This window comes from Hippopotamus amphibius, chromosome 8 (genome assembly GCF_030028045.1).
Source record: "Hippopotamus amphibius kiboko isolate mHipAmp2 chromosome 8, mHipAmp2.hap2, whole genome shotgun sequence".
Taxonomy (NCBI): Eukaryota; Metazoa; Chordata; class Mammalia; order Artiodactyla; family Hippopotamidae; genus Hippopotamus; species Hippopotamus amphibius.
The window spans coordinates 4,996,085-5,010,402 of record NC_080193.1 but is presented as its reverse complement, the minus strand read 5'-3'; the positions used below and the strand labels follow the sequence as shown (position 1 = coordinate 5,010,402).

The 14,318-nt window shown below is 42.4% G+C and overlaps 1 protein-coding gene across 2 annotated transcripts in view; it reads left to right on the top strand.

Moving 5' to 3' along the window:
- EWSR1 (EWS RNA binding protein 1) overlaps window positions 1-14,318 on the top strand; it is a 26,360-nt gene extending 12,042 nt beyond the window's left edge. Inside the window, exons 6-17 of one of the 2 annotated variants that reach the window (XM_057744158.1) lie at window positions 132-299; window positions 2,308-2,519; window positions 3,432-3,612; window positions 6,342-6,379; window positions 6,914-6,946; window positions 7,270-7,388; window positions 10,969-11,098; window positions 11,907-12,029; window positions 12,497-12,659; window positions 13,057-13,154; window positions 13,649-13,901; window positions 14,103-14,318. In XM_057744158.1, coding sequence (XP_057600141.1) covers window positions 132-299; window positions 2,308-2,519; window positions 3,432-3,612; window positions 6,342-6,379; window positions 6,914-6,946; window positions 7,270-7,388; window positions 10,969-11,098; window positions 11,907-12,029; window positions 12,497-12,659; window positions 13,057-13,154; window positions 13,649-13,901; window positions 14,103-14,142 — 1,558 coding nt within the window. In that variant the 3' untranslated portion in view covers window positions 14,143-14,318. The remainder of the gene's footprint in view (window positions 1-131; window positions 300-2,307; window positions 2,520-3,431; window positions 3,613-6,341; window positions 6,380-6,913; window positions 6,947-7,269; window positions 7,389-10,968; window positions 11,099-11,906; window positions 12,030-12,496; window positions 12,660-13,056; window positions 13,155-13,648; window positions 13,902-14,102) is intronic. The other variant, XM_057744159.1, reaches the window with a different exon arrangement.

Here is a 14,318-nt window from a genome sequence, read left to right as displayed (position 1 = left end):
TAGTTTTTACAATTGTATATATTTCCAGGCTCAGTCCTCACATTGCTTATTGCTCATAGATTGTGGAGTTCTTAGCCGAGATGTTTGTGGTTGAGAAAAAAGAAGTCTCACTTTTTTATTTCTCCTTTTAGACCGCAGGATGGTAACAAACCCGCTGAGACTAGTCAACCTCAATCTAGCACAGGGGGTTACAACCAGCCCAGCCTAGGATATGGACAGAGTAACTACAGTTATCCCCAGGTACCTGGGAGCTACCCCATGCAGCCAGTCACGGCACCACCATCATATCCTCCTACCAGGTCAGTCTTCTCATTCTTGTTCTTGTGGCCAATGAGCTAGTAGAATAACAAAACAGATTTTTTTTCAGCTGTTGACCAGCTTGCTTCTGCTTCCTTAGGTGGGCTATGTGATCTGTCTCTCCCAGTGATAAGCCTGACCACATATTGTACATTAAAACCTCAGTCCTAAGTTCCAACAGCAGTGGCTGACAAGTCAAAAACTCTTTTCTCTGCATACAATTTTACCACTCTAGGTTCTTTTAATTTTGTTCTTTTAGTTTATTCAGATGAGAAACAGTTGCATGAAAGCAGGTAAACAACCTTGTAAGCCACATTCTCTGATGCAGTTGAGATGGGTAAAGTGCAAGTCCTTTTTTTTTTTTCTCCTTTCTTTTTTTTCTTTTTTTTTTTTCCTTTTTTTTTTTTTAAAGAAAGTTCACCTTAATCATTTTATATTTAACTTAACTTGAAGGTCCATTCATGCACCAGTCTTTTAATGGTTAGGCCAAGGCCTTGCCTTTAGACTAAGAATTTACTTGTTCTGTATTTTGTCTTACATTAACCACACCAGCAGCTACAATGTCCAGTTTTGGTTTCTTTAAAGTAGAGGAAGAACTGCAAGTTCTCACATTTAATTTGATGCAAGTTTTCAAATGAATTGTCTGAATTGTGTCCTGAAGTGTTAATTTAGTTTTGGTAGAATTAACATGTCCCCTTTTTCTACTCATTTCATTGATTTATACATTAAAGTTACAGCAGACATGAGCAGGCTTATGAGCAAACAGAGCTGATTGGTGAGTGTCTCTGTACCACTTGGAGTAGCAGTGGGCAGGGAGGGCTGCAAGGGCCCAGCCACACCAGTCATGCTGAGAGCACTTAATCTGGCAAGTGGATTAGGTGCACTTGGTGTGAAGAGGTTTGAATCCTTACAGCTGTGGTAAGGAAGGTGGTGATACTTAAAATTGTGCTCAGAACTAACATTGTAGGATGTGTTGTCTTATTTGGTTTTCATTATCATGGTTCGTCCAGGGTTTAATACCAGTTCTTTGAAGCTTTATTTCTGTGTAAGAATGTATCTTTGGTTAGTTTCCCTGCCCTGTAGTTGACATATGTGAAGGATAATAGTCTAATATTCATCTTTTTTTTTTTTCCTCCGTTGGGTCTTCATTGCTGTGTGCAGGCTTTCTCTAGTTGCTGAGAGTGGGCTCTAGACCACAGGCTCAGTAGCTGTGGCGCACAGGCTTAGTTGCTAAGCAGCATGTGGGATCTTCCGGGACAAGGGATCAAACCCGTGTCCCCTGCATTGGCAGGTGGATTCTTAACCACTGCACCACCAGGGAAGTCCCTCAACCTAATATTCATCTTTCACACAGTGCCTTGATTCTGACGTTTCCTTGTCCATCTTTTCTTTATGAATACCCGAATTTCATAGACGATCAGGCATGTCTGAAAGTTTGAAACTGTGTGCATATAGCAGTTTGAAACTTAGACTTATCCTCAAGAGTTAAGTGGCCATACAAAAACACATAACAAGTGGCCTTGTAGTTTTGGAAAAATTGTCATCACACAAGGGAATTAATGGAAGCAGCCTTAGAACTGTATACCACACTTAACTGCCTCATTTTTCTCAATGCCTTTTCACTGGGTCAGCCTTCTCTGGGAGCACATCTGCAGATTTCTTCCTGCATACTACAGGAAGCACCTAAACTCCCAAAATTTGACTTGAATTTGGTTGAGAAGAACTTGTTTTAATTGGGGGTGGATGGGTAAAGGAGAGGCTCCAGTGTTGTACATTTTATAGATGGATTGTTTTTAATAATGTCCCCTCCCGTCCATTCACAGCTTTGTTCTGAATTCAAAAATATTTGCTTATTTTAAATTCAGTATATGTTAATATGTAGAAAGTAACTGCATATTTAAGGATTTCTGTGTCACATGCTGTTAATGTCTCATGTTTAGGGGACTTGAAGAAATAGCAAGCCTCTCGTTCCTAACAAGCTCTTTTTTTTTTTTTTCCCTCTCTTTTCAGCTATTCCTCTACACAGCCGACTAGTTATGATCAGAGCAGTTACTCCCAGCAGAACACCTATGGGCAGCCGAGCAGCTATGGACAGCAGAGTAGCTATGGTCAACAAAGCAGCTATGGGCAGCAGCCGCCCACTAGTTACCCCCCCCAAACTGGATCCTACAGCCAGGCTCCAAGTCAATATAGCCAACAGAGCAGCAGCTACGGGCAGCAGAGTGAGTTGCTAAGAGAGAAAACCAAATAAGAATGGTTATGTTTGGAGTTTCTGAAATGGGGAAATGCTCTTTACCATTGTGTACTTTTAAACTCCAGGATGCATCTTGAGGGTATCATATCCTGGCCAATATCCTGGCTTTTCTCCAGTTTAATTGTTATTAGTATGCTGTATAAGAAGAGAGTTTGTAACTGACCAGAGAAAATGTTGTAGACTGCCAGCCCTGCTTTCTTTGGGGAGGTTATATGCAGTGAGTGAAGCCAGCATTTCTTATGGCCTGCCCACCCCAGCTCATTAAGACAGTGTGAGCAGAGCTATTGAAGACTACTGCAATTTTGATAGTAAACAAAATGCTGTGTTTTGTTTTTGTTTTTTGTTTACATTCCTGAAACAAACAAAATCTTCACAGAATGCTTACAGTTTTATTTATGTGGAGAAGTAAGCAAAAACTCAAATTGTCTTCGCAATTTAATCTCTACCTGGATTGTTGTCTTTTAATTTAATTCCATCCATGAGCATGTCTCATGACAATGAGATGAATAGTGCTACTTGATAGAGACCACCCCTTAGCAACCGTCAAGAAACCTGACTCCATTTTTGTTTTTGGAGTGTGGTTTAAAGGAGCAGCTTTTGAAGAAATCTTAGAATACAGAACCCTGTAAACTGTTGACCAGAGTCCTTTTATGTTTGGGAGTGGTTTATTCTAGGTGAACTATATGAGGTTACTTCAGCCTTAATGAGCCAGCTGTTCTTGTTGAACTTTAAAAAGCCTACTGATTGGGGGTGCAGGTGTAAAGAAGATGGTACCTTGGTTTGTGCCTTGCAATTGAGAATTCTGTGATTCCAGGAGAAAGTACAACAGGCAGTGATGTAAATGCTGGTCCACGGCTTACAGATGTGACTCTTTCCTCAGGTTCATTCCGACAGGACCACCCCAGTAGCATGGGTGTTTATGGGCAGGAGTCTGGAGGATTTTCCGGACCAGGAGAGAACCGGAGCATGAGTGGCCCTGATAACCGGGGCAGGGGAAGAGGGGGATTTGATCGTGGAGGCATGAGCAGAGGTGGGCGGGGAGGAGGACGCGGTGGAATGGGGTAAGAGCAAACCTTTTCTCCTTTTACCTAATTTTGTTTCATCCATAGGATTTTCAATGGAAAGAAGGGACTGAAAGACATAAGAAATTTATTTCTGCATTTCCATGGATAATCTGATGAGCCCAAGCCATCTTCCAAAACATGGAAATGTCATCTCTGTGGCATATCTGTAGAGGCAGTTTGCTTTTTTCAATGCCAGTCTACTTGGTTGGGTTGGGGAGAACAAAGAATGGTTTTGAAACTAGAGCTTTCAGTTCCCTTCATGGTTTCCAGAGGTCAAAAGCCTCTGTGGGTAATTAGACTTGGGATGGAACACACACAACCCTTCTAACAACCCTAGGTTTTTAACTAATTGCTTTGAATGGCTGTCTTAAAATACCTGGTGTTTATACTGCAAAAAGGGAATGCAGATGTCTTCCACAGTGTTTGTCCCCAGCTTCTGTTTGTACTCAGAACTGTTGAACATAATGGTGAAGATCTTGGTCCCATAAACCCTTGAACTATGGCCTGAGGTGCACGTGGTACACAGAAAAGTCCAATAGCTTTTTGCAGAGTAATGTATATAATTATAGGATCACTCTCCCCCTTGGAGATTTTGAGAAGTCTAAATCGGTTTGACCATTTTAATTGATGGCACAATCTGGTTTAGAAAACTTTGTTTAGATCAGTAACATAAACCCTGCTACCTGTGCCTGCCCTTCCCCTCCCTTCTCCCATACCCTCTTCCCTTTCTGATGTCTGTACTTTGATGAAGGTGAGGTATAATGTTGGTTAACATAATCCAGAAGGCTTAGTTCTGTGTGTGTTCTGTCCCTATATAAACTAGTAAAAAAAAAAAGTTATGCAGAATGTTAATATAAGTATAAATTGGATTTGGTGCCACTGTTGGTTCAAGGAAAAACTGAATAGAATTTCTTTAGAAATGTACTTCCAGATTAAATACATTAGTCAGTCTTTATTCTTTATATTAGCAAATTGTTTACTATTGAACAATACTGTTTTAAAATAGTTTTGCATATTCTGCATAACTTAAAAAGTCTTCAGTGAAATCTTTATTGGAAGAAAGTCATTTTACAAGATGCAAAAACTTGTGAATAATTTGGTTATAAAGTAAAATTAATCTTCTGATTTGGAGAATGTCATTCCATTATAAAGGTTTCACTTCTTTATCGATGTTTTAAATAGATGTAGACACTTGAAATCACTATCATCACGTCTCCAATCACTTAGAATTCTTAGTATTTTTCGATTGCAAAACCAATTTCAAGTTTATTCATTTTAATTCTCCAGAAGTAATAATTCTGCTAATTTTGCTAGACTTTGCTAGTAGAGGGGTTCCCTCTTTCTGGATGAGAAGTCTCCTGAAGCCATAGAAAACATCATGGCTTTCCCCATAGGGTTTTCAACAGGCTGTTGGATCCTTTGGGGACAGGACAGGGGCTTTCCCCACTCCCCTCTTTTTTATTGTGGTGTGGTGATGGTTTTCAGTGTCTTCTGCAGGTAAGGCACTCAATGTTGTTAACATGCCCTTTTTCATTGCCTCAGTATTTTGATATTTTCATTGGCTGTTAAACGTGGAAACTTTTTAACATGCTTTGTCGCATTTATATGCTACAGGTTACAAAGTGAGAGCCTTGTATACACTTCAATACTTAAAAAGTACCCGTACTCAGTACTCAGCCGGCAGCATAATGAAAAGTGGGACTAGACACGGTGTCCATATGGAGAGGAAAAATATACATAGAATATTTTTAACAAAATGTATTCATTGTATAAATGGAATCCTTCTGTAACTTTGGTAACTGCATACTTGTTGTTTGGTAATGAACCAGAGGAGGTATAATACTCTAGAATTGTGTAACATTAAAGTGTAAACTTTTGTGTTTAAAGAGAGAGAACATTTTATGGTGTGTACTTTTAAAAAGGAAACAAAGCTGCATGCAACAGCTTGAAATTGTATATTTAGGTATTAAAGGTGCAATACTGGTTAGAAAAAGCTCAGGGCCTCCCACTGAGGAGCTGCCTTTAATTAAGAATAAAAAAAGGCCCCCTTTAATATATGTAAGGCAGTGATTTTATACTGTCATTGTTTTCACCTGATATGTCTATAAAGTTGCACCCCCAGTCTGTGGAGCCTTGGTATCTGTTGTAAATTCTCCTTTCACAGCGATTGTTAAACCTATTAGTGCCCTGAAATGTATGGCTTTATGCTGAAGATCGGCTGGATGCGTCCTCTGGTGTGTGTTATAGGCCTTTACTGTGGTGTCTCCTGCTTTATTATACTGTGACTTGTTAGGAAGCCCAGGGCCTCGCTTGGCTCTCCCTTGGGAGAGGTTGAGGGTGCACCTTTATGAACATGAAAAGATTCATCACAGCATTTATCCCAGCTTACTACTCCTCTCCACACCAAGCTCTCCCTGTTTTTCAGCTGATGGGGTGGGTGTTTGGGATGTGTTTTCCCCCCAATTTGCCAAGTATTGCACTATTAATACCTGCCCCCGAAATGAAAGGAACCAACCACAGTGGTGTGTACAATCAGACAAGCAAGGTTGTATATAAAGGAAATTTGAGCAAGCTGCCCGAAGAAAGGCATAGTGACAAGATGAGAGAGATGCATTGTTTGGAGATGTGTTTAGCCAGTGCCCTTCTTCCCCACGAGCCCCCCCAAGGCTCAGAGCGGTACTGGCTTTTAAAGGGAAAGGCCTTCATTTCTTCGTTTATCCCCCCAGCAGCGCTGGAGAGCGAGGTGGCTTCAATAAGCCTGGTGGTAAGTTTTTGAGTATTACCATGGATAGTGTTTAAAAAAAAATACAGTCAGTTTTTAGAAAACTATAATTTTATATTAGTTTCATAAGTGGTTTAAAAATGATCTATACGAAAGAAACTAATGGGTACTGCCGGCATTGTCTTAGGGGTAATAAGGTTAACCTATGGTTACAAAACAAAGGGTAACTTGAAGTATTGAGCAACTGCTTCTGTAATATGGGGGAGAATACATTTTTAAAATTTGGTTTATTTGGAGGAAAAAATTTGACTTAAATTTAACACTAATTTGGCACATAAGCACTAAGAGTGTATTTGGTTAATGGTTTAAAAGCAAACCAGCAAAGAAAAAGCAAACCCTAGCAAACCTTTCACAGATGTTAAAGGGGCACTGCTCCATTTTAGCAGTGCGGGTCATTTTGAATTTAATGAAGCCCCATCAAATGGTGGTGTAGTAGATAGCTATGTGTGTTTGTAAGGTTTGTAGCCTGCAAGACGTGCACTAATAATATTTCATATGATCTTTCCTGGTTGGCAGGACCCATGGACGAAGGACCAGATCTTGATTTAGGTAATTTTAAATTCCTGAATTTTATATTGTTCTTCATAAATGAATAGCACAGAAACCAGTGCATGTTGGAGTTTAGCAGCCTGGTAGATCGGTGGGATACTCTTGCTGTCAAGAGCAGTTTGGGGCTTCCTTTATCATGAGTGACCACTCATAAGCACCTTAAACAAAAATACAGTTAACAACGAGTTCCATGTCATTCCTGTTAGTGAGGCTGGTAGTTCTCTCAGCTTTGTGATGAAGACCAGTAGGCAACAGTGACCGTCGGTTAATAAGCCCCTAAGGATACATGACAGTGACTCCCTCTGTCTGCTTTTCTCTGGAAGGCCCACCTGTAGATCCAGATGAAGACTGTGACAACAGTGCAATTTATGTGCAAGGATTAAATGACAATGTGACGCTAGATGATCTGGCAGACTTCTTTAAGCAGTGTGGAGTTGTCAAGGTAAGTGAAAGCGTGACCATGTGACCTGGCAGATCTCTCAACCACAGAGCATTTTAAAGAGAATTGAATTCAGAGTTTCAGAAGTTGCTTGACTTTTCCTTCTGGACTGTCCATAGCGTGGTTTGTTCCTTAAAATACAAAAGCAAAAAAACAATATTTTACAGAAAAATGCAAAACATTGTTTAAGCACACTTGATAACTCAGGGTCATTTTTATATAATTATCAAGTTAATTGTAAGAATACTTATATGAACGTTACTTTTTGTGAAATACAGAATATAAGGTAGTTTTAAAAATAATGAACACTTATGTATCCATATCCCAGCATAGGTAGTACGGCTTTTATGAGTATCTTTGAAGTACCTGGCATGTCTTCCCTTCCCAGTTTTATCCCTTTTCCCCACTCCCATCCTGAATTTTATCATTCCCTTTCTTTACTTTATAGCTGTGTCCTCAGTAATATTTTTTTTCACATAATTTTGAAGACTATTTGTTAAACATCACTGTAAGGCAGCACCATTCTGGAAATATACCAAGAACAGACAGATAAGGAGCCTTGGAGTTTACATATAATGGGGAGCATATTGTAAAAAGAAGTATAGTTGTACTGTGTTCAGTGATCGTGATTGTTAGGGAGGAATGTAAATACAGCAAGATAGAACAGGGATGAAATAAGAAATGAAGCCACTCGGAGTGGGGAAATAATTTCAGAGTAGTGGAGGGAATAGTGAGGTGGGAGCTTGCCTGGAAGCTCAGAGAAGCTGGTGTGGTTAGAAAGTTTGGGTCTGAGCTCCTGTAAAGGTGGTGGGGTTATCAATTAGATGAGGAAAACTAAGAGAAACTAGGATTGGGGGAGGCAGGGTGGGTCCCTAGGTCAAAATCTCAAAAGTTTGGGCATCCTGTATTTCATTCATAAATACATCACAAGTTATTCATGAATTCCCTTAACAGACAGACTGTGTCTATCCTTTTAGTATAGAAGCCGTGCTCCAGTGAATCTCCTTGTACGTCTCCTGGTGTGCTAGTTTCTCTAGTGTGTATATAGTTGATTCTTGTTCATGATAGTTAAGTTCTTTAAAGTCACTGTAAACACTGAATTAGTGAATTCTGAGCCACTTCCTCTAGGGGAAGTATGTACACAGATACACATACACATATCTCACATCTCACATAGATTATCATAACTTCTGAAAACAATTTATTCAGATAGATCCTACTCACTTTATTTTACAAAGGAAAAAAAGATTCAGGAGTGTGACTTGCCCAAGTTGGTATTCAGATTCATCCACCTAGTCCCAGAGCCAGAACTTCTCACAGAACACCCCTGTCCTCCCAGTCTCTGCCCTCTGGACATTTCTGGAGAGAGCTAGAGGAAGAGGGAAGAGCATCATCTTGTTCCTCCTCAGCTGGGAACATGTGCATCTGGCGACATGTTTCATGCTCTGTGCATGTCTGCAAGTAACCACAGAAAGTGCCACAAGTATTGATTTTGGAGGTAAAAATACATTCTGATGAGTAGGCAAACTTGCGAATTTCAATCCCAAATAATGAGAACCCACTATACGCAGGTATAGAACTGCTGGTTCTTAAAGTGTAAACAGTGTTTAACTTCAAAATAACCATCTGGCTGACCAGCTTAGATTCCCGCTGGCAAACTGACCGCACATCCACCACATCCTCACCAGGAATCAGCTGACGTAACGTTCACTTATCTGGTAGAAGAAAATGGAAGTGTGGTTTACTTTGCTTTTTCTTGATCCTTATAATGTTATAATGGCACGCTGTCGTCTTTGAAACACCTGTTAGTGTTTTGTACGATTTTTCATTGGGTTGATTTATAAGTGGTGCTGAACCTTATCTTTGTTGCCAATGCAGGCCTCCCAAGTTGTGGCTTGCTTTTCTTTCTTTTTTTCCCCCCTGCCAGCCATGCCACACGGCTTGTGGGATCTTAGTTCCCTGACCAGGGATTGAACCCACACCCTCAGCTGTGGAAGCGCAGGGTCCTCACCACTGGGTCGCCAGGGAAGTAACTGTGGCTCGCTTTTTAATTCACTGTCTTTTGATGAATAGAAGTTCCTAACTGTAATGTAGTTGAACTTACAGGTCATTACCTTACTAGTTTGTCTTTATTTTTTCCTATTTGCAAGGCCTCTTATTCCACATCATCTTTTGAATGATCCATCTTTTCCCTGGTGGTACATAATGGTGTCACATAGAAAGTGCCGCCTGTACCTGTATCTATTTCTTGGCTCTTTTTGTATACTTTTGGTTCATTTGCATGATCCTATGCTAGTAGCACCGCTAAACTCTATGCTAAATCTTGATACCTGGTAAGGCAGATTCTTCTGTTTTATTCTTTTTCTTCATAAATGTTTTGTTTATTCCTTGCTCTTCTATATATATACATTTTAGAACCAGTTTACGAAGTTTGTTTTAAAAAAAAAAAAAAGAACCCCAATTGGGGGAATCCCCTCGCGGTCCAGTGGTTAGAACTCTGCACTCCCACTGTGGGGGCATGGGTTCCATCCCTGGCCAGGGAACTAAGATCCCGCCATGCCATGCAGCGTGGGCAAAAAACAACAACAAAACAACTGGATGTTTACTGAATCTATAAGAATTTGAGAAGAACTGATGTTTTTATAGTGCTGAGTGGTTCCCCCGCCCACCCAATTAATGTGTTTCTCCATTTATTAGGTCTGTGGTAAAGCCCAGGTCCTTAAGAGTTTTGCAGATCTTTATTAGTTTATTTGGGTATGTGGGGTTTATTCCTAGTTAAGAAACCAGTATCAAAGTTTTGTAAAAGTAAAGATTTTTAAATTCTATATCCCATCATTCATACCACTATTTTGCTACATTTCCTTTGTCTTATGTATAGGTCTTTTATAAAAACATAGGCATCAGCATATATATATATAAGTTACGTCTTTTTAGCTCTATAAATACAGATTATATTTTTGTGCAGTGTGGCTCCTGATTTCAAGCCACTTGCATCTGGTGTTAAGCTGAAAAACTAGTCATCGGTTCTGTTTCTGGAGGAAAAACTGGCTGTGTTGAAGTTGAGATGATCAAGAGTCCTTTTAGCACATTCATAGCCCTGTATGTTGTACTTAATGATTTAAGGGTAATGTTTACTTTGTATGAGACCTATCTTATATGATGGCATCAAAGCCTGACTGCGTCCTAAGAGGTGGCTGCTTGCTGGGTGCTTTTTAGTGTGGCCCACAGGGTGTTGGGGCAGGTGTAGGGACATAGGAAAAGGCTGGGGAAGGAATGGGATCTGTACTGTTCGTTTACACAATTTGAAACTTTGGGCCTATTTTGGTTTTATGATAAAAACACATCTAAGAGGGAAAAGTCCTCTAAGTACACATTTGTGGTAGGTATTTAGGAGATAAGTCACCCATAATTCCACCACTCGGAGATAAACTAACATGCTTTTGAATGTGTGTCTGGAAAATTTACTGCTTTTGACAGAAATCTGATGAGAAAAAAAAGAGCTTTGAAAGAATTTCACCTGAATTTTTTTCTCTGAAAACTAGTCTATTCTGGTCACAGCTTAATGATGCTGTTTTATGCCTAGATGAACAAGAGGACTGGACAACCCATGATCCACATCTATTTGGACAAGGAAACAGGAAAGCCCAAAGGCGACGCCACAGTGTCCTATGAAGACCCGCCAACTGCCAAAACTGCTGTCGAGTGGTTTGACGGTAGGAGCCCTAGTTCAACAGTGGGGTGCTCCTAGCCTTCTTAGCTCTGTCTCCTCTGGGGCACATGGAGGGTCTGGTAGCAAGTGTGTGTGTCAACTTGTGGGTAAGGAAAGGGTCTCACTCTGATGTGTTTAATTCTGGCTATTAGATGTTCTTTTAAAGTGGTTTTAGGGACCAGGGCCAGATAGGGTTTCCCTCTGTGTGGCTATAGGGTGTGGTGGGAAGGAGGACCTCAAGAGCCAAAGGAGCAAGACTTCTGTCTGCTCCTGGAGGAGCACTGGGTGGTGGGTGGCTGCTGGGAAGGTGCTTGCTCGGTTCCCCTCCCCTCAGTCACATGAGGGCCCAGGAGCTGACGTTCTTGTTCAAATCCACATGCTAAAGTTATAAATGCTTCTCTAAGCGCAGGTGTCAGAGCCCCACAGGCATCTTAGCCATACACATTTTGCGTTTACATATATGTAAACATATATGGCTTTGAGGTTGATCGTGGAATTTCATTTCACACAAAAACCAACTTGAAAGTGTCAACAAGTTCTGGCTCTCCTTGCTTGGTCACTTGCTGCTTTACTTGTCCCTGCTTCTCACCTTATTTCTGTTTGTTTCTTTTAAAGGCTTTTCTTGCCCTGCCTTTAAAAATCTTAGAGATTTTTAAAAATCTGTGGGTGGGCACATTTGATGAAGCTGGAATGATTGAGTTTGATAACAGGGCGGGGTTGGTGAAAAAGCAGTCTTCTAACCTTGCCTGGTCCCTCAAGGGGACTAGGATTTGGAGGTTGGGAGTAATTGGTGTTCTGTTATCTTGTTCCAGGGAAAGATTTTCAAGGGAGCAAACTTAAAGTTTCTCTCGCTCGGAAGAAGCCTCCAATGAACAGCATGCGGGGAGGAATGCCCCCCCGTGAGGGCAGGGGGATGCCGCCACCACTCCGAGGAGGTATTTCCTGGATGCTGTCTCTGGGCTGTTTCTGTGTTGCTTTGAAAGTTTTGTAGTACACTTGTCTTTGAGGAACTTGGTTTCTAGAGTGAAGGCAAGCACATTAGAAATACTGAAAAGGTGTGTTCAATCAATACTAGACTATTGGATGCTGACAGTAAAAGTTTGTGGAAGTAAAAGAAAAAGGAGGATGGGTTGATTGGTCAGGGCAGCTGGACTCCCCGGGGAACCACGCTCCCTGGGCTTTGGTGCTGGGCTGCCATTTATTCTGCTCTGGTCTCCATCTGCCCTCCTCAAGTCGTCGTGGAGCTACCTGCAGCGACGACAGAGCTAAGCCCTTGGGCCTGTGGGAAAGTATGGGCCAGGTGATGGGACAGCAGCAGCTGTGATCTCTGATTCCCTTCGTGATACATTATGTCCTGTAGCAAATGTGGTGCTGCAAAGAGGTGGTTTGCTTATTATTGCAGGTCCAGGGGGCCCAGGAGGTCCAGGAGGACCCATGGGTCGCATGGGGGGCCGTGGAGGAGACAGAGGAGGCTTCCCACCAAGAGGGCCTCGAGGTTCTCGAGGGAACCCATCTGGAGGAGGAAACGTCCAGCACCGAGCGGGAGACTGGCAGTGCCCCAATCCGTATGTACTTCTGGCATTGATAGCTTACCAGTGCGGTCTCCCTGAGTCTCACCCCATTCCCATACTGGAGAGGCCTGCTGGATTCTTTTGTCCAGAGGAGCGTATTGATGACCCTGATGGCTCTGTTGTGGGGTGGATGGCCTTGTCAGTCCTTACCAGCTGTTTTGGAGCCTTCAGGAGAAGGTCACAGTCCACTGGACCCAGGCTCACGTGTACATGGTTGTACAGACACTTTGTTGGATCAAACGCTGGTCTTGTGCTGTGTTTGCTGCCTGAGGCTATGACTGATCCTCTCACTAGTGTTGGACCCAGGACGCGGTGATTATGGTGGTTTCTGCTCAGGTGGTGCCTTCACTTGTTCAGTAAGTGATTTCTGTTGTGATGTAACTTTATGCAGGGGGTGTGGAAACCAGAACTTTGCGTGGAGAACAGAGTGCAACCAGTGTAAGGCCCCAAAGCCTGAAGGCTTCCTCCCACCACCTTTCCCACCCCCGGGTAGGTACCCTCAGCTTTGGTACTAAACCTCTTGCGTTAACATGGTGGGCTTGGTAAACTAAATACAGCTGCCCAGGTCGGTGGTTTCAACAAGTGCAGCCCTGACACTGGGGCTCTTTAAGTTATATGGGTGACCCTTGAACAACGTGGGGCTTATGGGCTCTGACCCTCTGTGCAGTCAAAAAAATCTGCTTAAAACTTTAGTTGGCTTTCCTGTGTATGGGTGCTTTCACATCCTCAGAGTCTACCAACCTCAGATCAGTGTAGTACTGTAGTTTAGTGGGAAAAAAAAACTGATGTATAAGTGGACTCACGCACTTCAAACGCATTGTTTAAGGGTCACCTGTAGTTCTAAATGATGACTCAGGTGTTTGGGTGAGTTAAAGTGTCCATTTCTGCTCTGGGGGAAGACAGCAGATCCTGAGGGGCCTCTGCATTCACCCATTCCTTCTGTCTTGGCACTAAGCTGTCTTCTATACTTTCCCATACCTTAGGTGGTGACCGTGGCAGAGGTGGCCCTGGTGGCATGCGAGGAGGAAGAGGTGGCCTCATGGACCGTGGTGGTCCCGGTGGAATGTTCAGAGGTGGCCGTGGTGGAGACAGAGGTGGCTTCCGTGGCAGCCGGGGCATGGACCGTGGTGGCTTCGGTGGAGGAAGACGAGGTGGCCCTGGGGGACCCCCTGGACCTTTGATGGAACAGATGGGAGGAAGAAGAGGCGGGCGTGGAGGACCTGGAAAAATGGATAAGTATGTGGTGGTAAAAACCAGCTGTGGACCACTGGGCCCATCAGGTGGCCGCCCCTTTCCGTCTCTGACTGGAGCAGGTCTTATTGGCTCTGTGGGAAGGGGGCAGGAGGCTCGGCCCAGGGCTGGGGGGTTGTGGAAGGGCTTCCTTTCTTTCCTCTCCCCATTTTAAAACACTGCCCCCTTTTCCCTCTTTCCCTGCAGAGGCGAGCACCGTCAGGAACGCAGAGACCGGCCCTACTAGATGCAGAGACCCCGCAGAGCTGCATTGACTACCAGATTTATTTTTTAAACCAGAAAAATGTTTTAAATTTATAATTCCATATTTATAATGTTGGCCACAACATTATGATTATTCCTTGTCTGTACTTTAGTATTTTTCACCATTTGTGAAGAAACATTAAAACAAGTTAAATGGTA